At 44.0% G+C, this 25,344-nt stretch overlaps 1 protein-coding gene across 3 annotated transcripts in view; it reads left to right on the top strand.

Annotated features, from left to right (window-relative positions):
• The window catches only part of LOC106585038 (phosphatidylinositol 4-phosphate 5-kinase type-1 beta), a 91,877-nt gene that overhangs the window by 44,009 nt on the left and 22,524 nt on the right, over positions 1-25,344 (top strand). For all 3 annotated transcript variants that reach the window (XM_014170787.3, XM_014170784.3, XM_014170786.3), the window contains exons 4-7: positions 840-970; positions 11,926-12,043; positions 14,800-14,952; positions 16,769-17,065. In XM_014170787.3, coding sequence (XP_014026262.1) covers positions 840-970; positions 11,926-12,043; positions 14,800-14,952; positions 16,769-17,065 — 699 coding nt within the window. The remainder of the gene's footprint in view (positions 1-839; positions 971-11,925; positions 12,044-14,799; positions 14,953-16,768; positions 17,066-25,344) is intronic.

The following is a 25,344-nucleotide window of genomic DNA, read 5'->3' as shown; positions in this document are numbered from 1 at the left end:
GTGCTTGTTGAAATGAATGACCATTTATCACTACGAAGCCTGTTGACGTGACCCAGGAAGCCTTTTGAAGTGACCCTTTGTCATATGAGCTCCTATAAATGCCCTGCTTCTACACAGTTAGTACATGATGGGAAGCTATCCTCACAGTCCATTCTCTGCTTTACTACATTTTCATTTGGATTAGATGTCACCGGTGGTGATGGGATTTTTGTGCCACACACAATATAACAGGGCCTAATGCAGTCGATTTGAAACGTCTAGGTAATGGATTTGACATCTTCAGAACTATTGAAGCTATCGAAGACGGTGTCATAGGCATCAGCTGGCTTTCAATTTCATGACGTTAACGTGCTTGTTTCAGACAATCTGACATTGTTTTATGACTGCACTGTATGTTCCTGAACGCGCACCTTACACTGACCTTTACAAGACATTTTACACTGACCTTTACACGACATTTACACTGACCTTTACAAGAGATTTTACACTGACCTTTACAAGACATCTTACACTGACCTTTACAAGACATGCCTTTCTTCTGGGAATTTGCAACCTTGCTCTTTGGAGTTTACGCCTAGTTCATCTACCTTTTTTTTAAAAGGTATCTGTGACCACAGATGCATATCTGTATTCCCAGTCATGTGAAATCCATTGATTAGGGCCTAATAAATTGATTTCAATTCACTGATTCCCTAATATGAACTGTAATACAGTACAATCCTTGAAATTGTTGCATGTTGCGTTTTTATATTTTTGTTTGATTGGTTTGTTGCTTGATTGAGTTGTTGATTCGTTAATGCATGTGTTGATTGGTGTGTTTGGTTGTCCCTGACCCTCAGACCACATCGTCAGCCCTGAAGGGGGCCATCCAGTTGGGCATCGGCTACACAGTGGGCAACCTGACCTCCAAACCTGACAGAGATGTTCTCATGCAGGACTTCTATGTGGTGGAGAGCGTCTTCCTGCCAAGGTGAGGGGCAGGGACATTACTGATGATAATACTGATGCTATAGTATATCAACTCAGCAAGTATAGAAACGTTCTCTCACTGTCAACTGCGTTTATTTTCAGCAAACTTAACGTGTAAATATTTGTATGAACATAACAAGATTCAACAACTGAGACATAAATTGAACAAGTTCTGCAGACATGTGACTAACAACAATTGAATAATGTGTACCTGAACAAAGGGGGGGGTCAAAATCAAAAGTAACAGTCAGTATCTGGTGTGGCCACCAGCTGCATTAAGTACTGCAGTGCATCTCCTCCTCATGGACTGCACCAGATTTGCCAGTTCTTGCTGCGAGATGTTACCCATTCTTCCACCAAGGCACCTGCATGTTCCTGGACATTTCTGGGGGGAATGGCCCTAGCCCTCACCCTCCAATCTAACAGGCCCCAGACATGCTCAATGGGATTGAGATCCGGGCTCTTTGCTGGCCATGGCAGAACACTGACATTCCTGTCTTGCAGGAAATCATGCACAGAACGAGCAGTGTGGCTGGTGGCATTGTCATGCTGGAGGGTCATGTCAGAATGAGCCTGCAGGAAGGGTACCACATGAGGGAGGAGGATGTCGTCCCTGTAACGCACAGCGTTGAGATTTCCTGCAATGACAACAAGCTCAGTCCGATGATGCTGTGACACACCGCCCCAGACCATGATGGACCCTCCACCTCCAAATCGATACCGCTCCAGAGTACAGGCCTTGGTGTAACGCTCATTCCTTCGACGATAAACGCAAATCCAACCATCACCCCTGATAAGACAAAACCACGACTCGTCAGTGAAGAGCACTTTTTGCCAGTCCTGTCTGGTCCAGCGACGGTGGTGTTACCGGTGTTGTCTGGTGAGGACCTGCCTTACAACAGGCATACAAACCCTCAGTCCAGCCTCTCTCAGCCTATTGCAGACAATCTGAGCACATGGTCTGCCACTGCGAGGATGATCAGCTATCCGTCCTGTCTGCCTGTAGCGCTGTCTTAGGTGTCTCACAGTACGGACATTGCAATTTATTGCCCTGGCCACATCTGCAGTCCTCATGCCTCCTTGCAGCATGCCTAAAGTACGTTCAGCAGATGAGCAGGGACCCTGGGCATCTTTCGTTTGGTGTTTTTCAGAATCAGGAGAAAGGTCTCTTTAGTGTCCGAGGTTTTCATAACTGTGACCTTAATTGCCTACTGTCTGTAAGCTGATTGTGTCTTAACGACCGATCCACAGGTGCATGTTCGTTAATTGTTTCTGGTTCATTGAACAAGCATGGGAAACAGTGTTTAAACCGTTTACATTGAAGATCTGAAGTTATTTGGATTATTACGAATTATCTTGAAAAAGGGACATTTATTTTTTTGCTGAGTTTAGTACAGTACAGTATAAAATATTATACAACGGGTAGGTCTAATCCTGAATGCTGATTGGTTAAAACTGCATTCCAGCCGGTGTCTATTCAACAAGTTACCACCAGCTGGCTATATCTAAGACGTTAAAATGTTGCATCTGAATGCGCAATCCACGGTCTCATCAGCCCAGCCAGGCAATTTATAAACTTGATCTCCACTATAAAAAGCATCTGGATATTATCTCACATTTCTTTTAGACTAACATTTAGTTTTCAACAGCAGAGATTTGTATAAACCTTGCTGTCTGCCTCTCTGACATTTGCAACATTGTTTCAATATTCATATTTGATCTCCAGCTGTCGCGTAATAATGAACGTGTCGGGATGAGACAGACAGACAGGCAGCTTTTCTCAGCCAGTTGAAATCATGAATCAGCATAATTTTTATGTATATATATATATATATATATATATATATATATATATATATATATATATAGATATATATATATATATATATATATAAAAATTATGCTGATTCATGATTTCAACTGGCTGAGAAAAGCTGCCTGTCTGTCTGTCTCATCACGTATATATATATATATACACACACAAATAAATATGAATAGGAAACAGCTCAAATTTAACAAAGTGCAGCTAAGAAAAGCCATGCTCGAAACATGAAACGCAAACGTTAAATTACATCTCTAAACGTACCCATGTATGACTATGAATGAAGATTTACACATTAAATTACTTTACGTCTCCCTTTACTCGGTTACAGATCTTACACGTAGCGTGTGTGTGTGTGTGTGTGTGTGTGTGTGTGTGTGTGTGTGTGTGTGTGTGTGTGTGTGTGTGTGTGTGTGTGTGTGTGTATGTATGTGTGTATTTATTTATTTATTTATGTAATGTTGTCCTCCCCAATTTTGTGATTTACGATCTTGTCTCATCGCTGCAACTCCCCTACAGGTTCAGGAGAGGCAAAGGTTGAGTAGTCATACGTCCTCCGAAACATAACCAGCCAAGCCATGCTTCTTAACACCCACCCACTTAATCCGGACACCAGCTGCACCAATGTAACTCGTTTCAGGAAACTAGGCGTATGTCGCGTGTCACTACTTCACAGGAACGCCATTTCAACGTACAATTTCTTTTTTTTAATCAAAATATGTTTTTTGGGGGGCTGAAATGCTATTTGGTGCATTCTGAAATTTTCATTTGCCTTATTAACAAACGTGTATGCCATCTGTAAATACGAATACAATTGCTAAATTACGAGCCTAGTTGGTTTAGCCACAGAAAAAACCAGCAACCTTCCCGCTAGCCATGATTGGCTGAGATAATGAGTGGGCTGGACATGCCGAGAGATGAGTTCATCTTGGTTTGCTATATAGCACGCTTCTGTCTATTTGAGCTGGTCAGTATGTGTAGGTAATCCTGACTAAGGCGGCTTTTTAAAATATATTGCATAGTAGAACTGCATAAGTATTGCTCTCCACTTTCTGGAGCACCGAGTTTTTAAATCCGTGGAATTAGAGTATGATAGCTAAAGAGATGGAGAAAACACCTGTCTCCGGATTACATCATCAAACTAAGGGCAACCATGGCATCCGCGATAGAGGGAGAAGCGTCCATCCATGTATACGGGTAAGATAGTCTTGCTAGCTACATTTTCAGATATTACACATTTCTAATTTTGTCAGAAAGTTGTTTTCATTTCAAGTTAAAGTGTACTGTTAGATAGCTAGCTAGCTAATGTTAGCCATTTTCTCAAAAGTGAGGTTATCAACTTTCAAAGCAGAATTACTTTCCCATTGTTCCTCAACTGTAGTGTATCATATACCATTTTCTAGCTCTGAGTCTCTGCTTTTATCTAATGTAAAAAACACCATTTCAAATTTTGTTACATAAGATCGAGCCGGTCGGTCACTGTGTCGGAGGAAACACTGTTCAACTGACGACCGAGTCAGCCTGCAGGCACCCAGCCCGCCACAAGGAGTCGCTAGAGTGCGATGAGCCTAGTAAAGCCGCCCTGGCCAAACCCTCCCCTAACCCGGACGATGCTGGGCCAATTGTGCACCACCCTATGGGACTCCCGGTTACAGCCAGTTGTGACACAGCCTGGGATCGAACCCCAGGCTGTAGTGACGCCACAACACTACGATGCAGTGCCTTAGACCTCTGTGCCACTAGGGAAGCACATACAAACCTTTTGTGGCATCTGCAAAGGACATGAACCGAACGTAGCTAGTTGAAGTTAGCTAGTCAATCAAGCTGAGACGTCAGTGTTGTTTTGCAGCTTCTAGTTTAATTACCAAAATAAAAGTCCAGAGCTTGTTTTAGAACTGCATTCCATAACGACGTTACACCAGTAGATGGCGTAGTATAGGCTTGGGCCTTCAGCAAATTACTTGTGTGAGAATAATAAAGATACGGAAGAGCCTTGTCTAGAATAACTGCCTGAGCTGCAAAACAGAAAGTAAATATGATTTAGGATAGCTGCATAGGGCTTCTGTGGTGATCATGTAACCTAATGAATCATGCTTTTTCCAGTATTTGGGAGCACGGACTGTAGGCCTTATATTAGGCATTTTCACTGTTGTATTGGTGAATTTCACTCTGTATGTAGGCTTGTTCTAGCCATTTGCGTTGCACAACCCCATCACACAGAGGCTATATTCATATCAATAAACGAGACAAAACTAAATATTGATTAAGTCTTGGCTATAATCTGTCCTGAGCGAAATAGCCAACGGGTCCCAAATGGTCAGGACTTTTCCCTATCAGCCACTGCACGTGCTTCAACTATTTTGTTTAAAATTCATTTAGAGGATATATTTAGAAGCTAGGGTCTCTTTTTAAGGGAAGCCCTTTAATAAAAAGTTATAAAACACAAATAGAGTTCTACAATTATTACTCAAAGCACCAGTACCCAAAATGATAGCCTGATTTGCATTGCCTATAAGTTGAATGCCTATTTGTGTTTATTTGGATAGGCCTAAATTAAACATTAAATTATTAAAGTGATAGGCTAAAGAACTTGTGAGAATTTAGAACATTTTGAATACACACATGGATTTCAATAAAATAATGGATAAGACTGTTCTATTCTCTTTGATTTAGTTGCTATTGTAACTGAAACGAATGGCTGACATACTACTGGTTATGCTTCATTATTCCTGGTTGATACTACTGGTTATGTTTCATTATTCCTGGTTGATACTACTGGTTATGCTTCATTATTCCTGGTTGATACTACTGGTTATGCTTCATTATTCCTGGTTGATACTACTGGTTATGCTTCATTATTCCTGGTTGATACTACTGGTCATGTTTCATTATTCCTGGTTGATACTACTGGTTATGTTTCATTATTCCTGGTTGATACTACTGGTCATGTTTCATTATTCCTGGTTGATACTACTGGTTATGTTTCATTATTCCTGGTTGATACTACTGGTTATGCTTCATTATTCCTGGTTGATACTACTGGTTATGCTTCATTATTCCTGGTTGATACTACTGGTTATGTTTCATTATTCCTGGTTGATACTACTGGTTATGCTTCATTATTCCTGGTTGATACTACTGGTTATGTTTCATTATTCCTGGTTGATACTACTGGTTATGTTTCATTATTCCTGGTTGATACTACTGGTTATGTTTCATTATTCCTGGTTGATACTACTGGTTATGTTTCATTATTCCTGGTTGATACTACTGGTTATGTTTCATTATTCCTGGTTGATACTACTGGTCATGTTTCATTATTCCTGGTTGATACTACCGGTCATGTTTCATTATTCCTGGTTGATACTACCGGTTATGTTTCATTATTCCTGGTTGATACTACTGGTTATGCTTCATTATTCCTGGTTGATACTACTGGTTATGCTTCATTATTCCTGGTTGATACTACTGGTTATGCTTCATTATTCCTGGTAGATACTACTGGTTATGATTGCAGGCAGAGCCCATAGAATGGGATGGTGCAATATTGAATTAGTCATATTTTGATAAGGTACATGCATGGGGATGTCCACGTCACCCAGAGATATGTCCATGCTGTAGAGATACACCTAGCGGACTGAAACTTCACTGTTGTAGGCATAATACAGCTAGTGCTATCTAGACTCACGCTGGCAAACATTCATTACATTAGCTACCTAAATGTCAAGTAAACTCAACTGAGGAGTAATTGAGAATGGAGACTTTTAACTTGAAAATGTGCAGGATACCTCTTTCCGGTTTCCATGACTTTTTTTTTTTATACTGTGTTATGTTTGAGCACTCCTCACAGGCTGTTTGGTGAACATTGTTTTTGTTGGTGAGATGAAACTGCCGAAGCTCTGAAAGGTATTATTGTACGTCAAAATTGCAACACAAGATTTGTTCAAGCCTAAACTGTTAGTCCGTAATCGTAACATGGTGTTTGAATGTTCACTGGTGAAATTTCACGTTTACTTTTCATGTTTCACACATGGATTTTCTTACGATCCTAACAATTTAGATATGGATTTTCTTGCGATCCTAACGATATGTACGTTGAACCTTTTTGACAGCTATCTGGCTCCATAGCTTAGCCCTCGTTGATTATCCCTTACCTATAGTAATACTGAGTAGCAATTTACAATATGTTGTATCTACCTACGTATGCTTTCACACAAATGCATGCTTTACAGCCTGAGTAGATGAATCCTAATGATAAGTCCTTTAGAAACACTACAGCCTATGTTGGCGCTGCTGTGAAGTGACTCATTGACTTTCAGCAGTGAACCTACAGTATGACTGAAGAGGGAACTGAGGTTGAGCTAGAGCTGTCTGTTAGCTGAAATAGGAAAGCTTCATGTCTGGATCGCTCCATGAAACAAGGGAGGAGGCGTTCTCCTTAAACAGTAATGACTCACATAGAGGATTCATATCCCAAAGATTAAAAAAGGGGCTTCTATCATTTAACATGAGTGTGAATCAGCTAGTTAAAGTCATGGTGTATGGACTCTGTCAATCCAGTGGTTTATATACCCCAAATCCCTGGAAATCAGCTTACTGTGTCTTTTAACGCCAGTGTGCAAAACATACAGCAGGCCGTGTCGTGCCTGGCCCATCAAATTGTCTGTCTTTAATAATTACTTCAGCAGCTTAAAGAAACACTTTACATAACCCTGAACACACACAGGAATGCATGCACACACACACACACACACACACACACACACACACACACACACACACACACACACACACACACACACACACACACACACGAGTGTAAGAGAGGACGTCATTAGTGCCGTCAGATCACATCTCTTGGTATTAACAGATGAGCGAACATCATCCACTGTTTGAGTAATCTTCTCGTCTATATTTCACATATTTGGCAAAAGATCTAGAGAATCTGTTACCGAACGACATTAAACAAACCTCTCCCCATATGAAAAACAGAAAATCACCAGAGAATGTCAACCTCTTGATTGGTTGAGTTTTGTAAGCAAGTTTTTTTAAGAATTGGTATTTGCTAATGGTCATGCCAGCCTCTTTCCCTTCCAAGTTCTGCAGAGACTTGGACTAGGAAATGCTTTCTGTGTGTCCCTTTCCAAATGGCACATCAGGACATGCAAAATCTGTCCTTCAATAGAAACTGAACATACTGGTGTATGCAAACATGCTGTCAGATTTAACTCGCACTCTTGAGTTTCTCATTTATTATGCTCATTTCAATATATACTGCAGGTTAGAGTGATTTTATGCAAATGATCCTACTTAACACGGTTGAAATAGCCATCCCAGAATGTTGAAATTAATTTGTTTAGCCAAACATACAGAGAGAGAACAATATGTTCTCATTGTCTCTTCATGGGCATCTTTTGACTGAGAGTGGGCTGGTGACAATGACGACACTGGAGAGACCAGGTGTTTTAACCTCCACTAGAAGAGACAACAGAATGAGTGTAGGAGGAAGCTTAAGCCATGTAACAGTAACACAGTGGTTCCCAAACTGTGGGGTGTGAGGAGTCGTCGGGGGTGGAGATTTTTCTTTTTTAAAGGAACTCCGTCCGGCTTTGAACTTACTCTTGAAAGTTGTAGCGTGCACAACAGCGCCAGCTCTCGGTAGCCGATGTGAGCAAGACCTTTAAACAGGTCAACATTCACAGAGCCATGGGGCCAGACGGATTACCAGGACATTACTCAAAGTATGCGCGGACCAACTGGCAAGTATCTCCACTGACATTTTCAACCTCTCCCTGACTGAGTCTGTAATACCTACATGTTTCAAGCAGACCACCATAGTCCCTGTGCCCAAGGAAGCAAAGGTAACCTGCCTAAATGATTACCGCCCCATAGCACCCACGTCGGTAGCCATGAAGTGCTTTGAAAGGCTGGTCATGGCTCACATCAACAGCATCCTCCCGGATACCCTAGACCCCCTCCAATTCGCATACCGCCCCAACAGATCCACAGATGACGCAATCTCAATTGCACTCCACACTGCCCTTTCCCACCTGGACAAAAGGAACACCTTTTGAGAATGCTGTTAATTGACTACAGCTCTGCGTTCAACATCATAGGGCCCACAAAGCTCATCAGCTAAGGACCCTGGGAATAAACACCTCCCTCTGCAACTGGATCCTGGACTTCCTGACGGGCCGCCCCCAGGTGGGTAGGCAACAACACGTCTGCCACGGTGATCCTCAACACTGGGGGTGTGCACTTAGTCCCCTCTTGTACTCCCTGTTCACCCACGACTGTGTGACCAAACACGACTCCAACACCATCATTAAGTTTGCTGACGACACAATAGTGGTAGGCCTGATCACCGACAACGATGAGACGGCCTATAGGGAGGAGGTCAGAGACCTGGCAGTGTGGTGCCAGGACAACAACCTCTCCCTCAATGTGAGCAAGACAAAGGAGCTGATCGTGAACTACAGGAAAAGGCGGGCCTAACAGGCCCCCATTAACATCAACGTGGCTGTAGTGGAGCGGGTCGAGAGTTTCAAGTTCCTTGGTGTCCACATCACCAACGAACTATCATGGTCCAAACACACCAAGACAGTCGTGAATAGGGCACGACAACACTTTTTTCCCCCCTAGGAGACTGAAAAGATTTGGCATGGGTCCCCAGATCCTCAAAAAGTTCTACAGCTGCACCATCAAGAGCATCCTGACCGGTTGCATCACCGCCTTACAGAGGGTAGTGTGTACGGCTCAGTACATCACTTGGGCCAAGCTTCCTGCCATCCAGGACCTATATAATAGGCAGTGTCAGAGCAAAGCCCAAAAAATTGTCAGACTCCAGTCACCCAAGTCATAGACTGTTTTCTTTGCTACCGCACGGCAAGTGGTACCGGAGCGCCAAGTCTAGGACCAAAAGTCTCCTTAACAGCTTCTACCCCCAAGCCATAAGACTACTGAACAATTAATTAAATGGCCAACGGACTATTTACATTGACCTCCCCCACTGCGGGGGTCACGGGATGTTCCCCAATGCTGGAAGGGGGGGCCCCGAGTGAAAAGGTTTGGGAACCCCTGCAGTAACAGAACAGCAGTAGTTTTTGACTCAATCTCTCTCTCTCTCTTTCTGTCTCTCTCTTTCTCTCTCTTCCTCCCCCCCCCCCCTCTCTCCCCTGAGAGACACAGGGCAAGAGTGACTGACGCAGAGCTCTCAGAGAGGATCCTCCGGGATCCCCCTTCACTTCCCTCATCTCCATTGGTTCCCTTAACTCATACTGTCAGGCTGTCGCTGGCGCCTGTACATCTCACACAGATTTTCTGATTCCCACATTGTTTGTCTGCTGTAACTTGTCTAGTGTTCTTTTCTCTAACAGTACTCTAGTTCTGCTCTGCGTGGATAAGACGCGTTCATTGCTGTGCGCGTTTGTGTGCTCTTCCGTCTAAATGGTTTTAATATGAGACTATACCGTTTCAGTCACAGCAGGCAGCCGGCGCATAGCTCTGTGTAGCTGGAGGTCATTCTCTTTGCTACCCACACACACACACACACACACACACACACACACACACACACACACAGCGTGATTTCATTCAGCAGTAGACTGATGATCACACCTATTTATGTTGAGGCTGTAGCCTGTCCTGTTACTGAGTGGAAGCACTGGGGCGCACAGCTCAACATCTTCGGCCAATTGAGAGTTCAACAACCTGGTTTCGATAGCAGCTCGCTGTGGAGGTGCCCCTGAAAACGAAGCCTTTTTAACGCCCTTTTAATGGATATAGATTTAGGGTGCAGTGCGTTGGCGTGTTGTTACAGGATCATCTGGAGCTAATCACCCAGTAAACCTCCTGTGTTCTGTTCCACCTGGCACGGCTACAGGTTTGTACCGCCAAGGAACTTGAAGCTCTCAACCCGCTCCACAAAAGCCCTGTCTGTGGATGGGGCCGTGCTCTCCCCTCTTTCTCCTATAGTCCACGATCAGCTCCTTGGTCTTTCTGACGTTGAGGGAAAGGTTGTTGTCATGTCACCACACTGCTAAGTCTCTGACCTCCTCCCTATAGGGAGTACAGGAGGTGGACGGTACCCTGCGGAAGCGGGCAGAGAAGTTCAAGGCCCACCTGACCAAGAAGTTCCGCTGGGACTTTGAGGTAGATCCTGACGATTGAACAGGGAGTACAGGAGGGGGCTAAGCACACACCCCTGAGATGCCCTGTCTTGAGGGTCAGAGTGGCGTAGGTGTTGTTGCCTACCCTCACCACCTGGGTGCAGCCGTCAGGAAGTCCAGGATCCAGTTGAAGAGGGAGGTGTTCAGTCCAAGGGTCCCTAGCTTGGTGATGAGCTTGGAGGGGACTGGTGTTGAACGCTGAGCTGTAGTCTATGAACAGCATTCTCACATAGTTATTCCCCCTCTTGTCCAGGTGGGAAGGGCAGTGTGAAGTGCAACTGAGATTGCGTCATCTGTGGATCTGTTGGGGCGTTCTGCAAAATTAGAGTGGATCTAGTGTGTCTGGGATGATGGTGTTGATGTGCGTCATGACCAGCCTTTCAAAGCAGATAAATGACGGATGTGTTCGTGCTGTGGGCTCAAGGTGACTGCAGACTGCCATCAGTCAGTGAGTCTGTGGAAAACCCCATGCCTTCTCTCTCTCTATGGACACAGATCTCATATCATCATAATGCTGGTCCCCTGTGTTACATGGTGTTGTATTATTGTGTTGTTTAGGGTAATCAGAGGCATGCTCTCTTGCCAGTCTCTGGACTCTAAACAGGGCTGTGTGCCACTGGTTCATCTGGCTTGCCATGGGTAGCTGTACTTAAAGGCATCCTCCAGCGATTTTTGAACTTTTACTGTTGAAAAGCGATATCCCGAGTATAAATACAGGATAGACACGGAGGTGTGTCGCGTTATTTCATGCCAGGATCCACTGAATGCTCTGACATGACGATCATCAGTTCTAGTTAAAGACAGTGCGTGATGTCTGTTTGCAGAATATCCGTGTACGTCAGTGATAGTTTTTGTACCGTACTAAACTGATGAACAGAAATGAGTCCAAACTCGCTTGTTTCTGTATGTGGGGATTTTCTAACTAACTGTTCTGTGTCTTTGTGTCCGGTGGGCCGTTTCCATCAGCGAGGGGAGCAACCTGACACCGGCTCACCACTACCCAGACTTCCGGTTCAAAACCTACGCCCCGCTGGCCTTCCGCTACTTCCGGGAGCTCTTCGGGATCAAACCAGATGACTACCTGGTAGGTCTAAACACTGCACCTGGTCCACACCAGGTACACTCCTAGTCCACACCTGATTATGGATTGAGACACATCCCATAGGTTAGAGTTCATCCTACCGATCATGTAACTTTCACCAATCAACTCATTGGGATCAGTGGTGACTAAAGTGTATTGGAGTGTGAGCAGTGGTTTTACCCTGTTCTACCTATCCAGCTGTGGAGGTGGAGATGGGGGTTGGGTTTGGGTTTGGGGGGTGAGGTAATAGTCGTGCTAATTTCATTATGATGGGTTTAATTGCATCCCCTGCACATTTAAATGAAATCAGGCTGTAATTTCCCAGAGGGTCGAGGTGGGTGGATGTGTGGCGGTGTGTGTGAGTGTTTGTGTGTGTGTGTGTGTGTGTGGGCGCACGAGAGTGTGCGTGTATCAGCAGTTAACCCGTTGCTGACCGATCCCACTCAGAAGGCATGCCAGAGAGATGGGCCCTTCAGGTCAAAGTCATTACCACCTCTCTATTATTACACAGTCATTATCACTGGGACAGGTAGATCAGAGGAGAATACACCATGGAGTTTCAATATGCAGCACTACCATATAGAATATCTATCATACGATATGAGCAGGACCAGCTATTATCTGCACGATCTATTATCTATATGTTATTCTACCCTCACATTACTTTTCATTTGAAATTATTTTTGACCATTCTTTTCTATTATGCCATAGCTTTTTTTTGTTCGGATTCACGCTCTTTACTCCAAGGCTGTTGCACCCTCCTCACCACAGCTCTTATGAATGCCCTGACACATTCTGCATTTGTGATCAGTCATCATTGCTATCAGACAAAAGGCTACAGGACAAGCAAAGAAAGAGTGAAAGCCAGAGAGAGATGGAGGGAGAGAGCGATGGAGGGAGAGCGAGGGAAAGAGACTGAAGGGTGAAGCAAACACCGTCTTAATGTGTCCTTGTTGATTATGCATTTATTCAAACACAGAAGCAACAGCAGAGATTAATTAAGACAACACACACACACACACACTCTACCACTCAGGGTCCTGAATGCAAATGCAGATAAATTGTGGATGTGTTCGGGCTGTGGACTCAACGTGACTGCAGACTGCCGTGAGTCTGTGGAGAACCCCATGCCTTTCTCTCTCTCGCTCTCTGTGTTTCTCTTGTTGTTTCTCTCTATTAGAACACACAGCTCTGCATTATCATTAAACATCCACACTACTCCACCTTCACTAACTTCCCCTGGTCCTTTGATTTCCACACAGAGGGGGTTCTGTGTTAGAGCAGGGCTTTTATGTTCATTTGGAGAAAAACACAACAGATGTTTTTGGAATTGTTGTTGTCTACATTGGCTCTGTTGCCAGAGGCCCATCTCATGTAAGCTAAACTGGAAATGTTATTTTGTGCTTTGTTTGTGAAGGTTCAACTGATAAACACACATGAATGCTGGTGGAAACAGAATACATTCACCCTTGCCCTGAGGCATATTGTATGGTCTTAGATAACTTCTGTGGAAGTAATAAAGCTGAATGTGTGGTTTGTAAAAGCTGAGTGCACAGAATCAAGGAAACGTACTATACTGATGCCACACCCTCAGTGACCTATTGACCACCTGTCTACAGCCAATCCCAGCAAAACAGACCTTTCACTCAGTTTGTGACGTGTGTGTGTGTGTGTGTGTGTGTGTGTGTGTGGAGGAGACGGTGTGTGTGTGTGTGGAGGAGACGGTGTGTGTGTGTGTGGAGGAGACGGTGTGTGTGTGTGTGTGTGGAGGAGACGGTGTGTGTGTGTGTGTGTGGAGGAGACGGTGTGTGTGTGTGTGTGTGTGTGGAGGAGACGGTGTGTGTGTGTGTGTGTGTGTGGAGGAGACGGTGTGTGTGTGTGTGTGTGTGTGGAGGAGACGGGTGTGTGTGTGTGTGGAGGAGACGGTGTGTGTGTGTGTGTGTGTGTGGAGGAGACGGTGTGTGTGTGTGTGTGTGTGGAGGAGACGGTGTGTGTGTGTGTGTGTGTGGAGGAGACGGTGTGTGTGTGTGTGTGTGGTGTGGAGGAGACGGTGAGTGTGTGTGTGTGGAGGAGACGGTGTGTGTGTGTGTGTGTGTGTGTGGAGGAGACGGTGTGTGTGTGTGTGTGTGTGTGTGTGTGTGGAGGAGACGGTGTGTGTGTGTGTGTGTGTGTGTGTGTGGAGGAGACGGTGTGTGTGTGTGTGTGTGTGGAGGAGACGGTGTGTGTGTGTGTGTGTGTGGAGGAGACGGTGTGTGTGTGTGTGGGGGCGGTGTGTGTGTGTGGAGGAGGACGGCTGTGTGTGTGTGTGTGTGTGTGTGGAGGAGACGGTGTGTGTGTGTGTGGAGGAGACGGTGTGTGTGTGTGGAGGAGGAGACTGTGTGTGTGTGTGTGTGTGTGTGTCTGCATGCGTGTCTGCATGCGTGTGTGATAATGATATACTGCACCATAAAAGCCACACACGCATCTGAATGAATGAAACCGTATGTTTGTTTTCCAGACCACCACAATTGGAATGCAACTTTAGTCCTTTTTAACCACAATAAACAACGGGTAAGGGGTTAGTTGTTTGTCAATGGTAGAGGTTGTGCTTTATAAATCAGAGGACATTATTTCCCTGAGGATTAGGCAGCGAGTTCAATGACCGTAGGAGTTGTCGAGCAGCACAAACAGATCTGGGACCTGTGGTTGTACAGGCATACTAAACCAATTTTGTTATTGTTTTTACAGGCATATTAAACCAGTTTTGTTTTTCTCCTCAGTACTCCATCTGTAATGAGCCTCTGATTGAGCTGTCCAACCCCGGGGCCAGCGGCTCTCTGTTCTACCTGACCAGCGATGACGAGTTCATCATCAAAACCGTCCAGCACAAAGAGGCTGAGTTTCTCCAGAAACTTCTCCCAGGTTACTACATGGTGAGTAACTCACCCAACCTAGTCTGCTTTTCCTATATAGTGCACTACTTTTTAACCAGGGCCCATAGGGTCTTGATCGAAAGCACTGCACTATGTAGGGAATAGGTTACCATTAAATGTAAAAGTAAAAGGCACATGACAGCCCGCTTGAAGTTAGCCAAAAGACTCTCAGACCATGAGAAACAAGATTCTCTGGTCTGATGAAACTAATATTGAAATCTCTGGCCTGAATGCCAAGCTTCACGTCTGGAGGAAACCTGGCACCATCCCTCCAGTGAAGCATGGTGGTGGCAGCATCATGCTGTGGGGAGGTTTTTCAGCGGCAGGGACTGGGAGACTAGTCAGGATCGAGGCAAAGATGAACGGAGCAAAGTACAGACAGATCCTAGATGAAAACCTGCTCAGGACCTCTTATCGGGGCAAAGGTTCACCTTACAACAAGACAACACAGGAGTGGCTTCGGTACAAGTCTCTGAATGTCCTTAAGTGGCCCAGCCAGAGCCCGGACTTGAACCCGATCGAACATCTCTGGAGAGACCTGAGAATAGCTGTGCAGCAACGCTCCCCATCCAACCTGACTGAGCTTGAGAGGATATGCAGAGAAGAATGGGAGAAACTCCCCAAATACAGGTGTGCCAGGCTTATAGCGTCATACCCAGGAAGACTCGATGCTGTGGTTGCTGCCAAAGGTGCTTCAACAAAGTACTGAGTAAAGGGTCTGAATACTTATGTAAATGTCCATTTTTATTTGTAAGATTATCATTTTTTTGCTTCGTTTTTCCCGCCCTCAATCTACACACAATACCCCATAATGACAATGTAATCCATTTTAGAATAGGGCTGTAGGGTAGCGGAATGTGGAAAAAGTCAAGGGGTCTGAATATTTTCCGAAGGCACTGTATGATAAAAAAAGAACTTGACTTTTTCAAGTTTTTTTTATCTGTGTGACCATCCTCAGAAACACTATTCGTCACAAAGATGCACAAGTAACAGTGAATGCAACGAAGGACCTCTCCATTTAATTCACTCTCACTTTAATACATTTAATTATATACTGAACAAAAATATGAACGCAACAATTTCAATGATTTTACTGAGTTACAGTTCATTTAAGGAAATCAGTCAAAGGCACTAATCTATGGATTTCACATGATTGGGCAGGGGTGCAACCATGCGTGGGTCTGGGAGGGAATAGGCCCACCTACTTGGGAGCCAGGCCCACCCATTGGGGAGCGAAGCCCAGCGAATCAGAATGAGTTTTTCCTCACAAGGCTTTATTACAGCCAGAAATACTCCTCAGTTTCATCAGCTGTCCGGGTGGCTGGTCTCAGACGATCCCGCAGGTGAAGAAGCTGGATGTGGAGTTTGTGGGCTGGCGTGGTTAAACGTGGTCTGCGGTTGTGAGGCCGGTTGGACATACTGCCAAATTCTCTAAAACGACATTGAAGGCGGGTTATGGTAGAGAAATGAACATTAAATTATTTGGTAACAGCTCTGTTGGAAATTCCTGCAGTCAGCATGTCAATTTTCATGCTTCCTCAACTTCCCTGTAGCTCAGTTGGTAGAGCATGGTGTTTGCAACGCCAGGGTTGTGGGTTCGTTTCCCACGGGGGGCCAAGTACGAAAAAAAAATAATATGTATGAAATGAAAAAAATGAAATGTATGCATTCACTACTGTAAGTCGCTCTGGATAAGAGCGTCTGCTAAATGACTAAAATGTAATGTAAATGTAAATGGACTCAGACCTGGTCCCAGGCCTATTAAACAGAACCTATTGATCAGCTAATTGTATTCCACCTCTCTCTCCACACGTAGAACCTGAACCAGAACCCACGCACCCTGCTGCCTAAGTTCTACGGTCTGTACTGCATCCAGTCCGGAGGCGTCAACATCCGGCTGGTGGTGATGAACAACGTGCTGCCTCGCTCCGTCAAGATGCACTACAAGTACGACCTGAAGGGCTCCACCTACAAGAGACGTGCCTCCAGGAAGGAGAGGGAGAAGGCCTGTCCCGTCTACAAGGACCTGGACTTCCAGGACATGCATGAAGGGCTCTACTTCGACGCTGACACCTACAATGCCTTGATGAAGACCCTGCAGAGAGACTGCCGGGTAGGTGTGGACTGCAACAGCTGTCTGTCTGTCGATCTCCGTCTGTCTGTCTGGGTGCCTCAAGCGCCGACCTTGCTGTGGAACCTCGCTAAACTATGTTACGACACTGGCATGAGTACCAAGAAAAGTAGATTACACCGCTCGTTTGAGTGTAATGCTACAATTCAAACTTGCTAGATCATCCCAGTATTACAAAGCGTCTTAGCAAACACATGGCGGAAGCAGTTTTAACAACAACAGAAAAACAGGTAATGCATTTTCTTCACATTCTTTCAGTATTGTATGCAGATTATAGTGTCATTCTGGCTTTTCCCGTCATTCTGGAAATGAGAAGTGCTATCAGATGAGAGGGCTATCACAGGAACCATATCTGTGCACTCATTTCTAAGGTCTGCTCTTTTCATTCCCACACACACTCTGGACTTAAATGCCAAACTTCTTGTTATGTCACCCTTTGAACATTGGGTCAGATGCCAGAACTAGAGAAGGGCACAGATTGTATTTGGCATGGGAGTCCAGTGAAGTACTGGGACTCATTCTGTCTATGGGAAATCAGCAACCTCTCCCCTTCACACGGGATACAGATGTGGGATCTTAATTTGATCACTCTTTTGTTGATGAGAATTTTCCTGGAAATGCAAACTTCTAGTGTATTCAGCAGGATCTTCAAACTTGTAGTGTATTAAAGGTTTAAAAAGGCTTCTAAAGTTTGTCATTTCCAATTTAACATTTCAGACCTGATTTGCCTTAACCGCTACATAAAATGTCCATTAATTATAATCCACATAATAATGCACATTTCCTGTTGCTGCAGAACTATTTTCCTGCTGTAGCAAACTCGCTCAAATTAAAATCCTACATCTGTGCTTTGCCACCTTAGTGCACACACTCAAATAGTATACACTACACGCACGGCACACATGTACACTAATGCAAGTATGCACGCACGTACGCACATGCACCACACACACACTTCCACTCTTCCACTTCATACTCTGCCACATTGAATATAAGCCAAGAACAGTGTGCTTGTGATTGTAGGGTTGGACGGTGTGTTTTGAGAAAGGGGACTGTCTTTCTGCAGTATTTGGCACTGGGATTGTGTGTTTCCACTGTGGGTTCATTGGGAGCTCTGTGCTCTGTTTCAGTTCCATGACAGTTTTCCAAACATTGAGTGTGATTAAGAAATGTTCCCAGCAGTGTGAGAGAGAGAACCACTAAAGATAGGAGGCTGCATTCCTGTCTATTTCAGAGCAATAGCCAGATTGTCCTGTCTAATCTAGTGAAGTGGTGGGATCAGATCTATTGTTTAACCGAACAATAGGAGCCAGGAGCTACTTTACCACTCCTAAAATGTACATAGAACAAACAAGACCATTACAAGTCAACTTAGAGAACCAAAGAGGTGCATATTGTAGTTTGTCCTTAGCACTACACAGCTGACTCAAATGAGCAAGTCATCAAACTTTGATTTGAATCAGCCGTGTAGCGCTAAGGCAAAAAACTCAAATATACATCCCTTTGGGTCCCCAGGGCCAGAACCACTGGTCTATGGCACTACTATATCTATCTCTGTTGTTATTGTGCTCTGTTCACACCTACACTACCTGTTGGTGAATTGAAAATGGAGTTGGTGGAAACAGGAAAAAACACATAAAAAACATCTAATGTGGACTGCCTCAGGTGATTACCATATAGATGGTGTTTATAAAATGATTGACAATGGTGAATGGCCTTATCTATTATACAGTATCAAATCACCTCAACTACCTCGTACCCGAAGCACATTGACTCGGTTTTGTTATTGCTATTTTATTGTGTTAGTATTTCCTTTTTTAATGGTGCTAATCTTTGTACCTTTTAACTCTGCATTGTTGGAAAAGGGCTCCTAAGTCAGCATTTCATGGTAAAGTCTACACCTGTTGTATTTGGCTCATGTGACAAATAACATGTGATTTTTATTTGGGCTAGCTCTGAGGGGATGACGGGACATACAGTTGGAAGTGGGAAGTTTACATACACCTTAGCCAAATACATTTAAACTCAGTTTTTCACATAGTTAAAATGACCCTGTCTTAGGTCAGTTTGGATCACCGCTTTATTTTAATAATGTGAAATGTCAGAATAATAGTAGAGAGAATGATTTATTTCAGCTTTTTATTTATTTTATCACATTCCCAGTGGGTCAGAAGTTGACATACACTCAATTAGTATTTGGTAGCATTGCCTTTAAATTGTTTAACTTGGGTCAAACGTTTCGGGTAGCCTTCCACAAGCTACCCACAATAAGTTGGGTGAATTTTGGCCCATTCCTCCTGACAGAGCTGGTGTAACTGAGTTAGGTTTGTAGGCCTCCTTGCTCGCACACACTTTTTCAGTTCTGCCCACAAATTTTCTATAGGATTGAGGTCAGGGCTTTGTGATGGCCACTCCAATACCTTGACTTTGTTGTCCTTAAGCCATTTTGCCACAACTTTGAGGGTATGCTTGGTGTCATTGTCCATTTGGAAGACCCATTTGCGAACAAGCTTTAACTTCCTGACTGATGTCTTGAGATGTTGCTTCAATATATCCACATAATTTTCCTCCCTCATCATGCCATCTATTTTGTGAAATGCACCAATCCCTCCTGCAGCAAAGCACCCCCACAACATGATGCTGCCACTCCTGTGCTTCACGGTTGGGATGGTGTTCTCCGGTTTGCAAGCCTCGCCCTTTTTCCTCCAAACATAAATGGTCATTATGGCCAAACAGTTCTATTTTTGTTTCATCAGACCAGAGGACATTTCTCCAAAAAGTACGATCTTTGTCCCCATGTGCAGATGCAAACCGTAGTCTGGCTTTTTTTATGGTGGTTTTAGAACAGTGGCTTCTTCCTTGCTGAGCGGCCTTTAAGGTTATGTCGATATAGGACTCGTTCAACTGTGGATCTAGATACTTTTGTACCTGTTTCTTCCAGCATCTTCACAAGGTTTTTTTGCTGTTGTTCTGGGATTGATTTGCACTTTTCACACCAAAGTACATTCATCTCTAGGAGACAGAACGCGTCTCCTTTCTGAGCGGTATAGCGGCTGCGTGGTCCCATTGAGTTTATACTTGTGTACTATTGTTTGTACAGATGAACGTGGTACCTTCAGGCATTTGAAAATTACTCGCAAAAATGAAACAGACTTGTGGAGGTCTACAATTTTTTTTCTGAGGTCTTGGCTGATTTTATTTTGATTTTCCCATTATATCAAGCAAAGAAGCACTGAGTTTGAAGGTAGGCCTTGAAATACAGTCGTGGTCAAAAGTTTTGAAATGACACAAATATTAATTTTCACAAGTTTGCTGCTTCAGTGTCTTTAGATATTTTTGTCAGATGTTACTATGGAATACTGAAGTATAATTACAAGCATTTCATAAGTGTCAAAGGCTTTTATTGACAATTATATGAAGTTGATGCAAAGAGTCAATATTTGCAGTGTTGACCGTTCTTTTTCAAGACCTCTGCAATCCGCCTTGGCATGCTGTCAATTAACTTCTGGGCCATATCCTGACTGATGGCAGCCCATTCTTGTATAGTCAATGCTTGGAGTTTGTCAGATTTTGTGGGTTTTTGTTTGTCCACCCGCCTCTTGAGGATTGACCAAGTTCTCAATGGGATTAAGGTCTGTGGAGTTTCCTGGCCATGGACCCAAAATATCAATGTTTTGTTCCCTGAGACACTTAGTTATCACTTTTGCCTTATAGCAAGGTGCCCCATCATGCTGGAATAGACATTGTTCATCACCAAACTGTTCTTGGATGGTTGGGAGAAGTTGCTCTCGGAGGATGTGTTGGTACCATTCTTTATTCATGGCAGTGTTCTTATGCAAAATTGTGAGTGAACCCACTCCCTTGGCTGAGAAGCAACCCCACATATGAATGGTCTCAGGATGCTTTACTGTTGGCATGACACAGGACTGATGGTAGCGCTCACCTTGTCTTCTCCGGACAAGCTTTTTTCCGGATGCCCCAAACAATCGGAAAGAGGATTCATCCGAGAAAATGACTTTACCCCAGTCCTCAGCAGTCCAATCCCTATACCCTTTGCAGAATATCAGTCTGTCCCTAATGTTTTTCTTGGAGAGAACTGGCTTCTTTGCTGCCCATCTTGACACCAGGCCATCCTCCAAAAGTCTTCGCCTCACTGTGTGTGCAGATGCAATCACACCTGCCTGCTGCCATTCCTGTGCAAGCTCTGTACTGGTGTTTCCCCGATCCCGCAGCTGAATCAACTTTAGGAGATGGTCCTGGTGCTTGCTGGACTTTCTTGGGCGTCCTGAAGCCTTCTTCACAACAATTGAACTGCTCTCCTTGAAGTTGTTGATGATCCGATAAATGGTTGATTTAGGTGCAATCTTACTGGTAGCAATATCCTTGCCTGTGAAGCCCTTTTTGTGCAAAGCAATGATGACTGCACGTGTTTCCTTGCAGGTAACCATGGTTGACAGAGGAAGAACAATGATTCCAAGCACCACCCTCCTTTTGAAGCTTCCAGTCTGTTATTCGAACTCAATCAGCATGACAGAGTGATCTCCAGCCTTGTCCTTGTCAACACTCACACCTGTGTTAACGAGAGAATCACTGACATGATGTCAGCTGGTCCTTTTGTGGCAGGGCTGAAATGCAGTGGATATGTTTTTGGGGGATTCAGTTCATTTGCATAGCAAAGAGGGACTTTGCAATTAATTGCAATTCATCTGATCACTCTTCATAACATTCTGGAGTATATGCAAATTGCCATCATACAGACTGAGGCAGCAGACTTTGTGAAAAATGTATATTTGTGTCATTCTCAACTTTTGGCCACGACTGTACATCCACAGGTACACCTCCAATTGACTCTAATGATGTCAATTAGCCTATCAGAAGCTTCTAAAGCCATGACATAATTTTCTGGAATTTTGTTTAAAGGCACAGTCAACTTAGTGAGCACTTCTGACCCAGTGGAATTGTGATACAGTGAATTATAAGTGAAATAATCTGTTTGTAAACAATTGTTGGAAAAAATTACTTGTGTCATGCACAAAGTAGATGTCCTAACCGACTTGCCAAAACTATAGTTTGTTAACAAGAAATGTGTGGAGTGGTTGAAAAACTAGTTTTAATGACTCCAACCTAAGTGCATGTAAACTTCTGACTTCAACCGTATCTCATGTGGGGGGAGAATGAAGTTACCCCTAGACACTGATCTTAGGCCAGTTTTGCATTTTTAACAAATTGTTAAAGTTGGTAATTGTGGAGGGTTAGCTGATTCTAGAGGCTGTTAGGCATATGTTGTAACAGTGTGTGTTGTCCATGACAAGAGAGATCATTATAGTGTTCCCCTGTCCGCCTCCTGCCCCAAGGTCCAACCAGGATGTAGACATCAGGAAGTAGAGAGACCGAGCCACTGAGACCAGGAACAGGAAGGAAGATGCTTCCTATTACAGGCATCCAGCCTTTGAAACCTTCGCAACATTATAGCGTACAATGTGATTGTCAAGGGCATTTGTGTTACTCCCCCACAACATGGCTTCCGTTAACCAGGTTTAGCTACTCTTATTTTATTGGACGCTCTGAGAATAGCTAAACTGAGCTGTTATTCAACAGCAAACGACAAGTTGTGACTTAATGAATGGAGTTAGTCTGCATGAGTAGCATGCTGTTAGGGGTGTATATATACTGAACAAAAATATAAACGCAACATATAAAGTGTTGGTCAAATAATAGTTTCCAGAAATTTTCCATACGCAAAAACGTGTATTTCTCTAAAGAATTTTGCACAGGTTTGTTTACATCCCTGTTCGTGAGCATTTCTCCTTTGCCAAGATAATTCATCCTCCTGTCAGGTTTGGCATATCAAGAAGCTGATTAAACAGCGTGATCATTACACAGGTGCACCTTGTGCTGGGGACAATAAAAGGCCACTCTAAAATGTGCGGTTTTGTCACACAACACAATGCCACAGATGTCTCAAGTTTTGAGGGAGCGTACAATTGGCATGCTGACTGCAGGAATGGATTGTCCACCAGAGCTGTTGCCAGAGAATTGAATGTTCATTTCTCTACCATAAGCTGTCTCCAACGTTGTTTTAGAGAATTTGGCAGTACGTTCAACCGGCCTCACAATCGCAGACCACGTGTAACCACGCCAGCCCAGGACCTCCACATCTGGCTTCTTCACCTGCGGGATCATCTGAGACCAGCCACCTGGATAGCTGATGAAACTGAGGAGTATTTCTGTCTGTAATAAAGCCCTTTTGTGGGAAAAACTAATTCTGATTTTCTGGGCCTAGTCACCCCTTGATGGCTTTGGCAATGGCTGCTATAGCTGACTGATTCCTCTCCTCCCATTTCCTCTCTCCTTATGTTTGTCCACTAAACTCACACACTCCTCAATGTTGACTTTCTATTGGATACAGCTCAAGTAGGTAAGAGTCCGTCACATACTCTCGAAGATGGCCTCTTGTTTGAAGACTTGAGGGACCTTTCTTTTCCGTCCCTTCCGCTCTCCTTCTTCTCTCACATCCTCTGTGTTTCAAAGTAGTTTTCTTCTTCTTCTAGGAAGGCACGACGCTAAAGGGAACAGTGTTTCACGTTGAATGCAGGGGTTGTATTATAAGTGACTCTGGACTCTGTAGCTAGTTTGTTATTGTCACGGCTTCCTGTCTTCCCTTCCTGAGCTGGAAGCAAAGTGCCCTCAAAGCAATATCTCTGTCCTTTTCCATGAGTAAGCAGTAAACCCCTCGCCCCAGGGCCTGCTGCAGCACCGAAAAACAGGAGAGGGGGGAAAGGAAGGGATAGAAGGGGGAAGAGGTTAGAGTTGTACGGAGATTCAGCCAGGGTATGAAGGGGTGGTTAGGGGCGAGATGAGATCGGGAGACCATGAAGTCTCTGCTGCTGTGCTGTATGTGGGTCACTGAGGAAAATGTAGGGTACTCTCTCTTTCCCTCCTCTCCTCTCTTCATCTCACAACAGCTCCCTCGATGCCCTCCATATGGCGAATGGGCTGAGAACATGAATAAACTATGTCCATGTCTATGACTAGAGGGAGAGAGAGACTGAAGGAAAGCCTCCTCGTGTTTGACTTGGAACAGAGAGCAATGTCATGTCATTGTCATAGCATGGCTGGGCTCTGAGGTGTTGTTGAGATGATGACAATGTAAACTGTAATGACAGTTTAGCAACGGGGACAATGTTTTGGAAGTGGTTGCCAATCATGAGTGTTGAGGTCTTTGACTAGGGCAGAGGGATGTTGACTGCCATTTAGCTTGATGTATAAACATATTTTTGTCTGGGAATCCCCCTATTAACTCGAGACGCAAACAAACACATACACTCACATGCACACACAAACGTACACACGCGCTCGCCCCACACACAAATAGAATGGGTGGGAAAATAGTGTTGCATAATTGTTATGGAACTCGAGGCCGGTCATGTTGTCAGACAAAAACAACCTTTTATTGGTCCCACTCCTCTCTTCCTGGGTCATGTGATTCTGTAATTCCATTGGAACATGACAGGGACAACAATGTCCTCTCACAAAGCCAATCAAGCCAGGGCCGATGTCAAATGACACCCTATTCCCCGTATAGTGCACTACTTTGGCTAGAGTTGGATCTGCCCACTACACACGCCCCCCCCCCCCAAAAAAAAAAACGTATGGAAAATCGTGGAATTAGAAATGTTAACATGAAATGTCAATGTAAAAGCTGAGAGTGTGATTTGTATGAAAGGCATGGCTGGCACCATGTTTTAACTGCAATGTAAAGAGTCTGTGTCATTCCCCTCTTCAAAGGGTGCCAGTGTATTAGTGTCATTGTAAGTGGGCCATGCTGTACTGTGGGGTTTCAAAGACAGACCCTCTCAAGAGACCGATCCAGAGGAGAGACTCAGACATGGCTTGGATGTGCTGAATTACATCGAAGATCATTTGTTCAAGGAAAAGGGAATCTTGTAAAAGGGTGACTTACTGAACACGTGTTAAAATAGTCTCCCTAATACTTTTCCATCCACTTTTACAGAAACTCTGAAGACAGAAAGCAGTTTGAAGTCAAATACAAGGTGAACATCTACAGTGTGTTGATATTATGTTTAAGTGATTGTTAGTTATTTTTGGCTCACATTGTCTAACCAGCAAACCGGGATCATTCCCAGAACATTAGCTAAGATTCCCATTAAGTTTTAGTTAGATAAAACCCTAACATTAGGATGATAGCATCCCAAAAACATTCAACAAATATTTTTGATGGAATTCTTTTTTTTGAGTTT

The sequence above is a fragment of the Salmo salar genome, chromosome 24, assembly GCF_965601325.2.
Source record: "Salmo salar chromosome 24, fSalSal1, whole genome shotgun sequence".
NCBI lineage: Eukaryota > Metazoa > Chordata > Actinopteri > Salmoniformes > Salmonidae > Salmo > Salmo salar.
This window is presented reverse-complemented; position numbering and strand designations above follow the sequence as displayed.